At 46.7% G+C, this 13,264-nt stretch overlaps 1 protein-coding gene across 1 annotated transcript in view; it reads right to left on the reverse strand.

The window, feature by feature from the left end:
* Positions 1-11,175, reverse strand: part of LOC104623238 (laminin subunit beta-1-like) — a gene marked incomplete at its 3' end in the record, with an annotated part of 19,262 nt that extends 8,087 nt beyond the window's left edge. The window contains exons 1-10 of the mRNA XM_010290274.1: positions 11,016-11,175; positions 8,951-9,024; positions 6,777-6,965; positions 6,607-6,670; positions 4,905-5,107; positions 3,497-3,617; positions 3,162-3,350; positions 2,618-2,797; positions 2,099-2,211; positions 1,042-1,121 (exon numbers count right to left, since the gene is read on the reverse strand). Coding sequence (XP_010288576.1) covers positions 1,042-1,121; positions 2,099-2,211; positions 2,618-2,797; positions 3,162-3,350; positions 3,497-3,617; positions 4,905-5,107; positions 6,607-6,670; positions 6,777-6,965; positions 8,951-9,024; positions 11,016-11,175 — 1,373 coding nt within the window. The remainder of the gene's footprint in view (positions 1-1,041; positions 1,122-2,098; positions 2,212-2,617; positions 2,798-3,161; positions 3,351-3,496; positions 3,618-4,904; positions 5,108-6,606; positions 6,671-6,776; positions 6,966-8,950; positions 9,025-11,015) is intronic.
* Between the last annotated feature and the right edge of the window lie 2,089 nt (positions 11,176-13,264).

Here is a 13,264-nt window from a genome sequence, read left to right on the forward strand (position 1 = left end):
GTTATGAGCTGTGCGGCGTAACTGATCTGTGCGCAGGGAGCACGGAGGAGTAAATAATCACTAAGAGCCACACCACTGTCTGCCAAAGGGTAATAATTCACTCGGGAGTGGAGGGGAGGGACGGCCCACGGACATTCCCACGGTGATCCCGGCCACAGATGGGGTGTCCGCAGGCTGCGACGACCTACAGGAGTCACACCGGGACCAGTCCCAAACTCACCCAGTGTGGTCCTGCGGGCTCCAGTGGGAAACTTCCGTGGCTTTAGACAAAAGCAGGACATTTCAAAGGGTTTGTGGAGGGAAGGGGAGCGGGAAGAGAGCAAAGGAATGTGCTGCTGTTGAAAAGCCTGGGGCTGGACATGCACCTAACACACAGAAAACTGCTCTGGTCGGAGGAGCAACCTCGCTGCCCAGCACCCCTCTGACCAGGTACTTAAGCCAGGACTTTCCATGGTCTTACTGGTGGATGCATCTTCGAAACCTACGCTTTTCTCTGAAAAATCTCCACCTCCCCAATGGGCACATCCAGGTTCACATCCCACCCCACGCAGTACCACTGGGGCAAAGCAGTAGCGCCGTGCAGCTAGCGCGCTTCCCGCAGCGCTGGTGGGCAGAGCGGCCAGCCAAGTTTAGGAGCAAACCAAGAGCCACCCTGACGTCCCGTGTCACCATCCAATTCCTGCTTTGATCCTGTGAGAGCAAAGCTTTGACACGGGCCATACCCTGGGTTACCACCCAGGCAGAGCTCAACCCACAGCTGGCTCCTACCCTGGCTGACCAAAGGCAGAGCTACACTAAAAACAGTTTTATGTGTTCATCTGCACCAGTGGCACAATCGGAGGCTGCTCAGCACGGAAAAAACACGGATGCCTCTGTCACCCCTTGCTGCAATCCAGACCTGCTGCTTTCTGCACGCTGGAGCAGAAAGACGTCCCAAACGTCCCCCTCCAGAGAACATTAAGCCCTGGATGTTGTGGTTGCAAATGAAGCGAAACTCACTGGGGTGAATGATTACAGGAAAAAAACTGGGCTGAGACTCACTTGTTGTTCAGCGCTCCTCCCTGGTCGCAGTCGCATGGCCGACATCCATCCATGTCGTTGCTCAGGCCCCAGTGCTCAGGCTGTGGGAGGAAACATCACCAGCACTGTAGCCCCATGCCAATTTAACCCCATCTACCACAAAGGCACTTTCTGAAATACTCAGCATAAGCCACCCCAGACAGCCCCCCAGCCATGAATCCTGCTCCCCTGGCTGTGGGGTTAGACCCACAACCACCAACACAACCTCCCCACCTGCCCTCCTCCACCTTGTTGACTGTCTCAGGGGCTTCAGAAAAAAAACATGTATTTCCACACAGGTTTAAAAGTAAGACTCAGGAGGATCCCAGCTCGGAGACCTCACTCCTACTACACCATTTACATCAGTTGGAGCTTCCAACCTGTGAAGGGCTTGGAAAACCACAGCCCGGTACATCACACCGCAGCAGAGAGCCACGCGTGGGGCAGCAGGGGTTTGCACTGGGGCACTGCCCTTGCAGGGCTGCTACTCCACAACTTGCTCGGTGGACAGACAGACTTGTTTAGCTTTTCCATGTAGTCCACTGTCAGATAAGACAGCCAGTCAGTGTTTATACAAACACATCCAGTTATCTGACAGTGTGTTTCTGTAACACTCCAGCATGCATAAACACTATATGGAAATGTATGTGTACAAAATAATCCCTGCTTAAAATAACAGCCTGCATAGAACGCAATTTTTTTGTTAACACTGCTTCTTTGACTGTTTTGTCTTTCACCCCAGCAAGGGCTCTAGCAGAACTGTCCCAGATCCCTAATTTTCACAGAGCAACAGGTATCGTAATGTCTCACTCCTTATGGTCCCGGGAATTAATTTCTGGATGCTCTTATCTGCCTGGATGTGCCTCCCAGCTCCCTGTAACACAGCGTACTTCATGGCTCCTGACATCCTGAGGTGCCCGCTCCAGCCTGAACGCCAGATGCCCGCTCACGGGTGGGCAGAGACCTTGCTGCACATTTTCGGCACACCAGCCCCCCTCATACCAGCATCTCCTCATTTATTTTATGGTGAGCTACTCACCAGGCAGTGATTGCACTGCTTTCCTGTCACCAGGCGCTTACAATAGCAGTTTCCCGTCTCTGAATCACAAGGATTCCCCCCGGGATGGGTACCCAGAGGATTACATGCACAAGCTAGATTGGGAAATACAAATAGGCAGGTCAAAACACAGGACTGGAGTTACATTTTAGACAGTATTCAACTTAATATTTACATTAAAGCTTCCCCTAAATTCCCCAGGACAGAGATTAACTGCACACTTTGCCCACCCCGGATCCCAGTAAAACCTCCCCAACTTAGAGACCTACAATTAAAAACAAATAAGGAGGATTCTGCTATTTCCACTGAATGCACTACAAGGATCAGCTGGGGAACTGAGTTTTAAGGGCGGGTGGACAGCAAATCTACAGGAATGTTTCTCCTTTAGCAAAAACATGAAACAAAGGGAAGAAAACCACCCCACAAACCAACTTCTCCCAGCTCTAACAGCTCCTCAAAGAGCTTTTGATCACACATAAAGGAACATATGTTTTTACTCACGCTGACAACCCGCTGGGTCATCGGCACTCAGGCCATAGAAACCTTCTTTGCAGAGGTCACAGCGCTCCCCTTCGACAAATAATTTACAACGGCACTGTCCGGCAATGAGGCCAGTGGAGAAATCGGTGTAGCGATCGCAGATGCCACCATTTTGGGAGCCAGCTGGGTCACAGTTGCAAGCTAAGAAGGAAGCATCGTGCGTGTGTTATTAACTGCTACAAAAGAAAAGGCCAAGTCTCACACTGAATTATTTAAACTCGGCTGCTGTGTAAAAAGCGTGTATCATTCCTGCAAGTATTAGAGATTACATGGGTTGAACACGTAACGACCAGATAAATTTCCAGATTCTCAAAGAGAAAACAAAACCCAGCCAGGCTTCCTCAAGACCTCCAGGACAACCACCATCCCTCAAGGATCTTTGTTTGTGAGCATGACACTGGCCAAAAGAAGGCCAGTAGATCCTAAACTCTCCAGGGAAAGCCCTGGGGGTCCACAGTTGGGATGCCATGGCCATTCCCATCCTGAGAAGCAGGGCTGCACTTACGCTCACAGACGTCGGGGTCCCGCAGATCTCTCTCCGGGTGCTGGAAGTAGAAGGGCTTGCACTGCTCACAGTTGCGTCCTACAGTGTTGTGCTGGCAGTCGTCACACACTCCACCGCTGGTATTCCCCGTCGTCATGTACACGGCCATGTCAAAGTGGCACTGGCTGGAGTGGCCATTGCAGTTGCACTCTGTGACAAAGACAGAAAGCAGAGAGTCTGGTCCCGGGGGAGATGCAAGCTTGCAGAAAAGACACACCTAAGTCAACCAAAGAACATGCAGGACTTATATACAATGCTCACACCATGCTCCAGATCTGCATTTTACTCAAACTCACTTTTGCATGCATTACTATTGCGGCCTTCAGCGGGTCGCCAGGGTAAGTCATGGTAGAAATCCAAACACTGCTCACAGTTTAAGCCTTTGGTATTATGTCTGCACATGCAGTGTCCATGGACCTGTCATTAAAAAAAGGAAAAAAAACCCCTATAGTTGGTTATAAAAGGGGAAGGATCCCCCCCCCCGAAAACCACAAGCTCCAATAAATGCAAAATATAGCAAGTACTTAATGGGTATACTTTTGCAGACTCTAATGCACATAACTGCACATAGGAGGACATAAGGGAACGTCCTTTACCGGCCAAGGTAAGAATATCCTTTTACGAATCTGTCCTTTCCTTGCTGGAACTAATGCCTGAATAAATGCTTTCAGAATGAACAAGGAGAGCACAGCTCCACCCAAATAATCACAAAAGGCTCTTGGACCTAAAAGTTAGCTGTTTATTAGCTGTTAATTAGCTATTAAGATGCATCAAGTTATATCAGCACTAGCCCAGCGCCTTCTTTCCAGACCTACCTTGGTTCTTGAAGCAAAGGTAACAGCTGGTTTGGATGAGTTTTATCCACCAACCCCAGACTTTGCCTTCAACATGCACAGAACAAGCACTAAGCAGGCCAACAGTGACTGTGTGGCAGCCACTGCCTTAGATGATGGTGACGACAAGCACTGGAGCCATGACTTTAAAGTCAAAGCCAGTCTTGCTGCTGCCTGGATGGAGATGCTCACAGAAAGCACGGGGCAACAGAGCATACCCGCCTGCCGGCAACCCACGGCCCCTGAGGCAATCCACACAACCTCCCCATATGCCTCCACATTTTCATCCAGTGAATAACTCACTCATTAACAGGGGTGCTATTACTGCTTGTCAGGCAAAAATCATGGGGAAAACCAGAACCCAGAAGGGATGTGGCACTGGTGCGGCAGCGTACAATGCAGGCGGTAGGATTTTCCTTCAGACCCTGCTGTTAATTAGGGCTACAGCCTCCACTTCTCAGCTGATAATAACCGACACAAATGCAGGTCATGTTTGATTCACAAAGGTGGTTCATCCTTTGATGCCTCTATTCACTTTAATTTTAGGGCAAACAAGTCGACGCACACACCCGGCTCTGGCCCCATACGGTTACACTCCCTTGCTGCATTCCTGGCTTTTAATTTCATCAGCTCTTTAACATAATTAGAAAAGGAATGCTATACCAATTTTCACCTAATCTGAGCTCTCTATGCTTGGTTACACCAATAATGACAGATTTGTTTGCTGAGGAGGAGTAGATTTAATGGCTTTCTTGTTTGAAAATTAAGGGCGGGGAGTAGGGGAGGCAGAGCGTCATCTTTAAATGTGTGGTTAAATCGCTTAAAAGAGGCAGAGACAGTAATAACTTTGTGGAGAAAAGTGAATATTTACCATTCCTTCCACTTCTTCATTAATGCCATCCACTGGCGCGCACTCGCTGGCGTGTCCATAGCAGAAACAGTTCCCACGAACCACCATGTCATAGATGGCATAGTAGTACTTCTCCCTGATCTCCATCCTCGAGTCCAGGAGGTTATCTCCCAGTGTGTGCAGCTTGATGAATTTGACTCTCAGATTTGTGATCTTTAATAGGTCTGCAGGGAACACAAAAAAACCCTCCATTTTGGAATTATTTACCAGCTGTTGTATTGAATGGGAGGAAGACAGGCGTGACTTCCCAAGCACACTTTCTACACGCAGATTAGATCAGATTTAATTTCAGCACTTACGTACTACACATCACATCACTTCATACTCCCAAATTAAAAAAAAAATACACTGTTTTACTACAGGTTGATCACTGCATAAATTAGTTTAAGCTGAATTAAAAATACTAGTCTATTTTATTGTAGGCATACACAGCCACCAACACAAATACTAGAGGCACATGCAACAGTACCACCAAGAAAATACTGGTTCCTTGGGGTTTTAAAATGTAAAATGAGCAAGGACCTGATATTAAGGAACCGCTGATAAACAGACCTGGAGCTTTAAGAGTTACGAGCCTTTTGGAAAAAATCTTTGTTAGAAACAAGACAAGAATATATTCTTCTTTCTTATACGCCCAACTTGCCTAGCAAATAGAATTAGTCACATTTTGCTGAAAGAAGCAACACTCCATCACTGACCAAATGCAAAGGAGAAGTTCTCAAGGGATATAATCCATGGGAAGACAATATTGCAGTAATTAATTCAGTCTTCATGTTCACTTTGATATTATGAATCCTGTATAATTTCTTACAGCCTTCAAACTAGGCTTGAAAAAGCACTTCAAGCCCATGAAAGCAGTCTCTCTCTCACAGTTTCCCCTTTAAAACTTTGGTTAAAAAACATGCAACCAATATAGCAGACGCTTCTACTTCAGGTATTTTCTTCTGCTCCAGTTAGCTTTACATTGAAGGACATGAACCAAAGCTGAGAATGAATATTAAATTGGAAGTCAAGTTTAAGGCTAAGCACTGCAGTTCCCTACTCAGGCCAAATGCCTCAGGAGGTTTCTCTTTGAGGCACATTACACCACAGACCTCTCTACCTTTGCGCTCCTGGATTGTCATGACCGTACACGCATGCTAGAGTCATGTGTGTTTTATGACCGCATCTGTGTGGTCCAGCCACGCAGTACTACCGAGGCCAACTGTGCAAAAGTCATGACTCAGGTATTCTAAAAAATAAAATGCAGCCCGCTTGATTTTAGCTAGAAATACAAAATTATTTAAGTATCTTCATAGTTCTGTTTCTTTGCTTTCTGAATGCTGTACAATTATGGGATCACGTTCCAAGGTTTCCATCAGCAACTGCATGTATTTTGGGGAGGATGGTCTTTAATGAAAATGATTCCCCAATCAATTAAGAAAAGGACCAACTACAATGATTGCAAGAGCAATCACTTGAGTTGACAACACTGATCATTATTTCCTAGCCTGTCACTGTCTGCGTCAGGAAAAGAAGCCATACCACAAACATATTCATACGACTTCAAAACTGTTATTGGGGCTCATGCATAGCTTTATTTGTGGCTTATTGTTTTTTGATTAGTTAGTTAGTAAGTACAGAAATGCTTTCAAATAAGCCTGGAAGGTAACTGCATACATACTTTGAATCCGTGGGCTGTATGGATCTTCAATTCGAAAAGCAGGATCTAAAACACGATATATTACCTGCAGGAAAAAGGGTACAACAGAAGATCCAGCTTCAAAAATAAGAGAATCTGAATTTGTATGGAAAAAATCTGTAAGATAAACATATGGAACCCCTGCCTCTGACCTCTCCCTCCGTTGAAGGTTCAATGTCGGAGTATCGGGAATCACAAATTATATCATCCACTTTCTTCATGGGTCCAGTTGAAATCCCAGGAAATGAGCTCTCACAGTCATATGCAAAATACCTATATACTTGCCATGTTTCTCCAAAATCAGATGATCTTTCTATCAACATTGCAGCAGGACGGAATGTCTAATAGTAAGAAAACCAAAGAGATTTTATTCGGTTAATTATTACTTGCATTTCCATTGAGCATTTTTAGGTGTGAGCAATCCACATGTCTGGATTTTAATGTCTCTCCCTGCACTATTTCCAATATTTGGAAATATTGGAAATATTTTTCTGCTGATATCCCACCTTCTGCTCAGAGGAAGATCTTTGAAATAACGCACATCAAGCCACAGACTACCCACCTTTAAAAAGACAGCACTCAGTGGCCAAGCACTTAAATGTGCTTGCAATAAATAAGCAAACTTGTAAGGTTTTTTGGAGTCCAAAACCCTTTCTCAAAACTGGGAGTTGAAGCAGGGGTTTAGGGAGACAAAAGGTTTTTTTCCCCACTGCTTGTGGAAAGCAGCACCGCCTTCTTCCTTGCTGTACCTCCTTGCCTAATCTTCTGCAAAGGACCTAATGGGCCTCTTCTCCTGCCTTGGGGACCGGGAAGCCACTTTCAGTGTTCCCCTTCCAGCTCTGATGCCCAGAAGTTCTTGCTAAGCAGTTACCTCTGATGCTCAGAAAAGCCCCAGGATTGCCCACCTCTCTTTGTCTGACCACACTACCTTTCACAGCATCTCTGTTGCCCAGTGCCAGCCATCCTCTGCGCTGCATTAAGAAAACTTTCTTTAAGGAGATTGAGAGGTTCAGCTTCATCCACTCTTGCTGCATTCAACTCCCCCAGTCCCAGAGACCCTACTGCAGCTGGCCTTGCCCAGACTCCAGCAGGCTGCATTCGCTTCATGCAAACCACTGTCCTTCTTATCTACATGTATTCAACTCCAGAACAACTAGCTAATGACACTTTTAAAAGACTTTTAGTCCCTCTGACCTAAAAATCTCATGTTTCAATTTATGAGCTGCATTTCAAAAAGCAGATATTCATTTAACATCTGGCTTGCCCCTACCAAGAAATGCCAACAGTCCCTTCGTCAAATGGGTTTATGTATTCAGAGGAAGGCCTCCAAGGGCCAAGCACAAAAGCATTGAGTCACAGCTGGAAAGAAATTTTCTTTTTGCTTCCTGGCTGAAAATATCACCCAGCTTACAAACTAGTATCTCACCCAACAAAAAATGTAGCAACTCAAGAGAGTAAGGCAGCTCAAGTGTCTACCACACAAACAAAGTCAACAAAACATCATCAAGACTATCCTTCCCCTGCAGTCTTCCTCCTGACAGCAGACCAAGACCATCGGCACTGGGGCACGATGGTTGCAGCACCTGCATGGGGTCAGGGTTCTCTTGGGGGTCCCTCGCTGCTGGGGGCCGGCAGAAAGGACCACCTTCTACCTCAGCCACCACCGTGGGGCAGGGTGAGAAACCCATGCCGATGCCACAGGAAAGAGGAACCAGCTCTTGTAGAATGTTGATGGGTGAAAATTAAGAGGTTGATTTGCCTACATGCAAAGAGCATGGATTTAGCCCTGCAGGAACTGCAGCCCCTGAAAACTCAGCTGAAGGTTGCCACTAACGTTTGCCTGTGATTTAGGATGTACAGGAGATAATCCACCATTCCAAGACATCTGTTTGTAAAGAAACAAAGACACTTTGTGTACAGATGTTCCTTCTTCCTGAAGACCTTTCCATTTGCCAAATGAAAACTGATACCACGGCCAATTTTTTTTAAGGAAAAAAACAAATCTTTGCTACTATGCGATTTAGTTAATGATCTTCTAGAACACAACCAGCAGACACCAACACAACCACCAGCTTCAGTATGACTCCTTCTGCAGCCTTGTTGGAGTTCAAACACAACTCAAACCACAAGTCACAACTCAGCCTTCCTGCATGACTTCAGCAGGGACACTACATTTCTTTAACCAGTTATATCAAACAGCTCTAAAAAAAAAAAAAAAAAATCAGGCAAAACAGCTCAGACAAGGCCCAAATCCCGAGTATCAAATAGATAGGATCTCTTATTTCCTTGTGTTTTGGGGTTTGGGGTAAGGCTGTGGCTTCCTTACCTTGAAGGTCATAATGAGATGAGTGAAATGAAACTCAGCCTCCAGGTTCAGCTGGATAGTCACATTTTCCAAACCTGCAGGGGTAGAGAAAAGAAGCTGTGCAGCAAACAAGGACACCCGCCAGCCTCTACATCTAAATTTTGCCAAAGTTCTTCGCTCCAGCGACACAGGGACTCTTTGCCACTTGGCTCTGTTGTCAAAACGGGACATGAGGGTTAGCATGTTACTGAGGTACAGGGGAGACACCAAGGACCTGCTGAAGAGTGTATCACACATGGGATTCCTGGGAATCATCTGCACCAAACACGTTACACCCAAAGCATGAGCCTGCACTGCCATTATTTTAGACTGCGTATCATGGCTAACGTCACTAGATGTAGGGTAAGGATGGAGACCGCTGTGGGCTGGATCCCGGCACCAAAGCGCCCAGTGGCTGGTACGAGCAAGGATGCTGAGCCCAGACCTGTGTGGTGACCCCCGGCTGTCCTCACACCCTGCAGCTCATCTGGCAGCAACAGCCGCGAGCTTCTGCAGCCCTAACACCCCAAATCTCACCGATGGCTGGTGGGGGCCGTTTCCCACCTTTCTCCCCTGTCCATTCAGACACAGGAACAGTTCCATTACAACCTGGTTTTGAAATACTCTTAAAGCAACTATCACCGCCATGCTTTGCAGCCGTGAGGGCTAGGAAAGCGTGGCAAGCAAAATATTTTCCAAACTCTGTTGTATGATTACCTATGGCCAAGGATGCTACACAGAAAGGAAAAAAAAACAGTTACAAATATTTTGTCATGCAAAAAGACCCTCAAAACAGCTGGATACTAATTATACTGTAGTTAGAAATAAAAAAAAAATAAAACAAGATTTACAGAGAGGAGAAAGGGTAAGAAATGAAAATAATAAACCAACAAACTGCTTAAATTTTCAACCAGCTGTAACTATGTGGAGTGTGCAGCAATGGTCCCTTCTGCTGTATGCCTGAATACATGAAAACATGAACTGGACAGAAGGAATCATTTGTTTTTTATCGTTGAAGGACATTTTCATGACCTTATGAGCTAAGAACTTTTCTGTGTGAATGCTGCCAAGCCTATTGCAAAAAACATGAATTATTTGGAACGCTAGAAGAGAGCCGCTGGAGACAAGCGGCTTGATAGTCCGGTGTAAATGGTTAAAAAGGATTTAGTGAAAACCTTTCTTTACCGGGCAGCAGAAATGTTACAAATATTACCATTTTATTTTAATATACAGTAAGACAGCTACTGCCAATGCATTTGCAGAAGTCCCATCCTGTCCAGCTGGCTTTAAGGCTTCAGGATAGAACTGCTGCTTGAGAAACCTCAATGCCTTGTTTTGTGTATGGAGCCATGCCAAAAGCATAACCATAAAAGTAAAAAGGGCAGAGGAAGAGTAAAAAAAAAAAAAAAAAAAAAGCCACCAAAGTAACATGCAATTTTTTTTTTTAACTAGCTGGCCCGTTTCTGGTGTTCATTTTACTGTTTGGCATATGGATGCAGAATTCGGGAGCCTGGGAGGGGGAAGGCAGTTTGCAGGGTAGGAGATGTCCCCGGCTTCGCTCTCCCGGGGTAGGAGGGCAGGGAAGCAGGAGGTCTGCGGGCGGGATGGCGGCCCCCGGCTCTGCGCCCAAACCTCCTCCTCCCACACCCTCCCTCCAGCCCAGTGTGGGGAAGCCCTGCGGTGCTTCCTTGGCAGCTCTGCCCTGGGATATTTACTCCTGGAAGGCTGCTCGGCTCCCGCTGCCCAAACATGAGGGAGATCTGGAGCCAGTGTGGGAAACTTTTCTCTTTAGGAAAGGATTCTTACAAAGCGGTGGGATGGCTCTTTCCAACACTCCTGGAGGGCTGGTGGGGCTTGTTACAGATTAAGGACCGCTCCAGGGCACACAAAAGCAGCCAGTTTTACTCAGCCCTCCTCCGAACAGCACGATCCTTCACAGGGCAGTAATCACCAGGCCAGAGATAACAGCAAACGCGAAGGTACCCTTAAACAAAAGGAGGGAAGGCAGCTCTTGGTCCTGCAAATGGCTTCCAGACAAACCCCGTACCATTTTCCGACTGCCACCAGAGCTTCAGGCGATTTGGAGCAAACGTGGTGACCACATTTTCAATGCGATGACTATCAGGATTGAGAGTATCATGGAAGGGATCCTCAGAGTCACATATGAAACATTTTTTGTCCTCCTGAAACAACAAAATAATCAGCATTACTGATTTTATCCGCAGGGCAATAGTTGTTTCCTGCAGATAAGAGTATTTTCCATCCATATCACATTCCACTCATTTTGCCTGCAGGAGTCATCAAAGGTATTTTTTTTGTTGAAATGATAAGTGTATTTACCTTTATGAATTAATGCAAATTGCCAAATGGAAAATATGCCAGGAATTCCATAAACTTTATTTTTAGGAGAAGTATGCTTTCTATCGAAATTGCAGTTTCAGGAAATCTCTTCCAGCGTGCGTATTCTCCAGCAGAAGTCAGAACCAAAGGCAGCATCTACAGAAAATTGCCGAATTGCTTCTGCACAAATGTGGACGTGCAAAACTGCATCTTCAACCACTTGTGTGAAGTAATGTTGGCTTCTGGGAGCTAGCTTGGAGATGTAAGCACTTGAGCTGGTGAGGCTCAATACACGTCAAGGGTCCATCAGTGGTTAAACGACCAGGATCTTTCGATGCGGAGTTAACTTTACTTTGAATCCAGCTTGTCAAGCTCCTACCTAAACCTTGCATCATCACCTTCGACTGGAATCCCAAGCTATGCACATAAACCCAGTTTGCACACACTACAATGTGCGCCCATAAAAAACCAGCTGGGAGCCAGTCTGGCACATGCTGCTTGGGAAAGCCGGATGCTTCTTCACCAGGACAAAACCCCATCATGACTATTACTCCGAATAACGCTATTTTTACACCGCCCTGGTGCCTAAACCCACAACATTGCAATTTTGCAAGGCAGGATGTGAACCGAACCAAAAGGGAGGGTTCCTGCCCAAACCAAGTCAGAGTGTGGCAGACCGGAGAGGACAGAGGAGGGAGAGGAACTCATCATGCCACAGCGGGGGAGCCCCCGCACACCAGCAACTCGTCACTGTCAAAAGCTACACAGGCATCATTCCTCCAGCAGGTTTATGGAGACAAATGCAGTGCTTTATCAGCCAAGAATGTGGGAGCCAGCAGGTCTGCACCACAGAGGCTTTCCATTTCACCGATTTCGGCTTCAGCGTGCCTCCCAAGCCCAGCGCTTCGCCCCCATGAGACTCCTCCGGGAGAGAGCACAGCAGAGCAGGGGTCCCAGCAAAGACCTCTCCCTGCCCGCTCCAAGCTCCTCTCCCAGCACTACAGCCCCCGCCTTGTTCCACGACTTGCTCCTTCTCCCACCTAACTTAAATCCTGGAAAGGCTTAATAAACTTAAATAAACTTAAATCCTGCAAAGTGCTCAGCGTGGCCAAGCCCCATGTTAAGAGGATACTCGGCACCGTCCCGCATCCACAGCCTCACACAATTTCTTCAATACCACCTTATGGTTCAGAAGCAACCAGGGACCTCTCAAACGCTGAACCAGGGCTGGGAGATCAGGAATAAGGGCACACGTGAACCCCTGAAACAATGCTTTTACTATGGCACTTCAGCATTTTTTGAGACAAGAAAACATAGCAAAGTGCCTTTGTTGTTTCGTTCCACCAGGGACGCTTAGTGTCGTTAAAGAAGTTCTGCTACAGGCAAGCCTGACATATGCCAAAAATGTTCCAGCAAAGCTAAACCCCGCGTTAAATCACCTATTAGCTCTAGCAGATGGAACGGTTCAGTAAAACTAAAGGTGGGGGTGAGATCTGGTATCCTCAGGGCACAAGTGGGCCAAGCGCTACAGCCCCTCAGGCAGGGCTCCTCCTGCTCCCCGTGGTTTTCCCTCCAAGTGCCAGAATCCGGCCCTATTGTCTCCGCAGTAAATTCGGCCCGAGATTATCCCCTTACTTGCAGTTCAAAAGAGTCCCATTTATAACTGCTATTTTATTCCTCTCCACCATCCCTTCTGTCTCAGAGGTTTTTAAGTCTGGTGAGCTGCTCCTGCCTTAAATAGTAAGGAGCTTTGTGCTTTACACCAGATGTGCACGACAACCGTATGTGCATCCTTGCGCTTGGAGACCGTACAAGTGTAATTACATTAAGGGAACAGTGGCCAAAACACCACTCGGGCCCTACAGACCACTCTCAATCAGGAAGCTGTCTAGACGGCTCCGGGAGCGCCTGAAAATGAAGTATTAATTGAACTCACTGCGGCACGTCCCTCCTTAC

This window comes from Phaethon lepturus, unplaced genomic scaffold, assembly GCF_000687285.1.
Source record: "Phaethon lepturus isolate BGI_N335 unplaced genomic scaffold, ASM68728v1 scaffold1187, whole genome shotgun sequence".
Taxonomy (NCBI): domain Eukaryota; kingdom Metazoa; phylum Chordata; class Aves; order Phaethontiformes; family Phaethontidae; genus Phaethon; species Phaethon lepturus.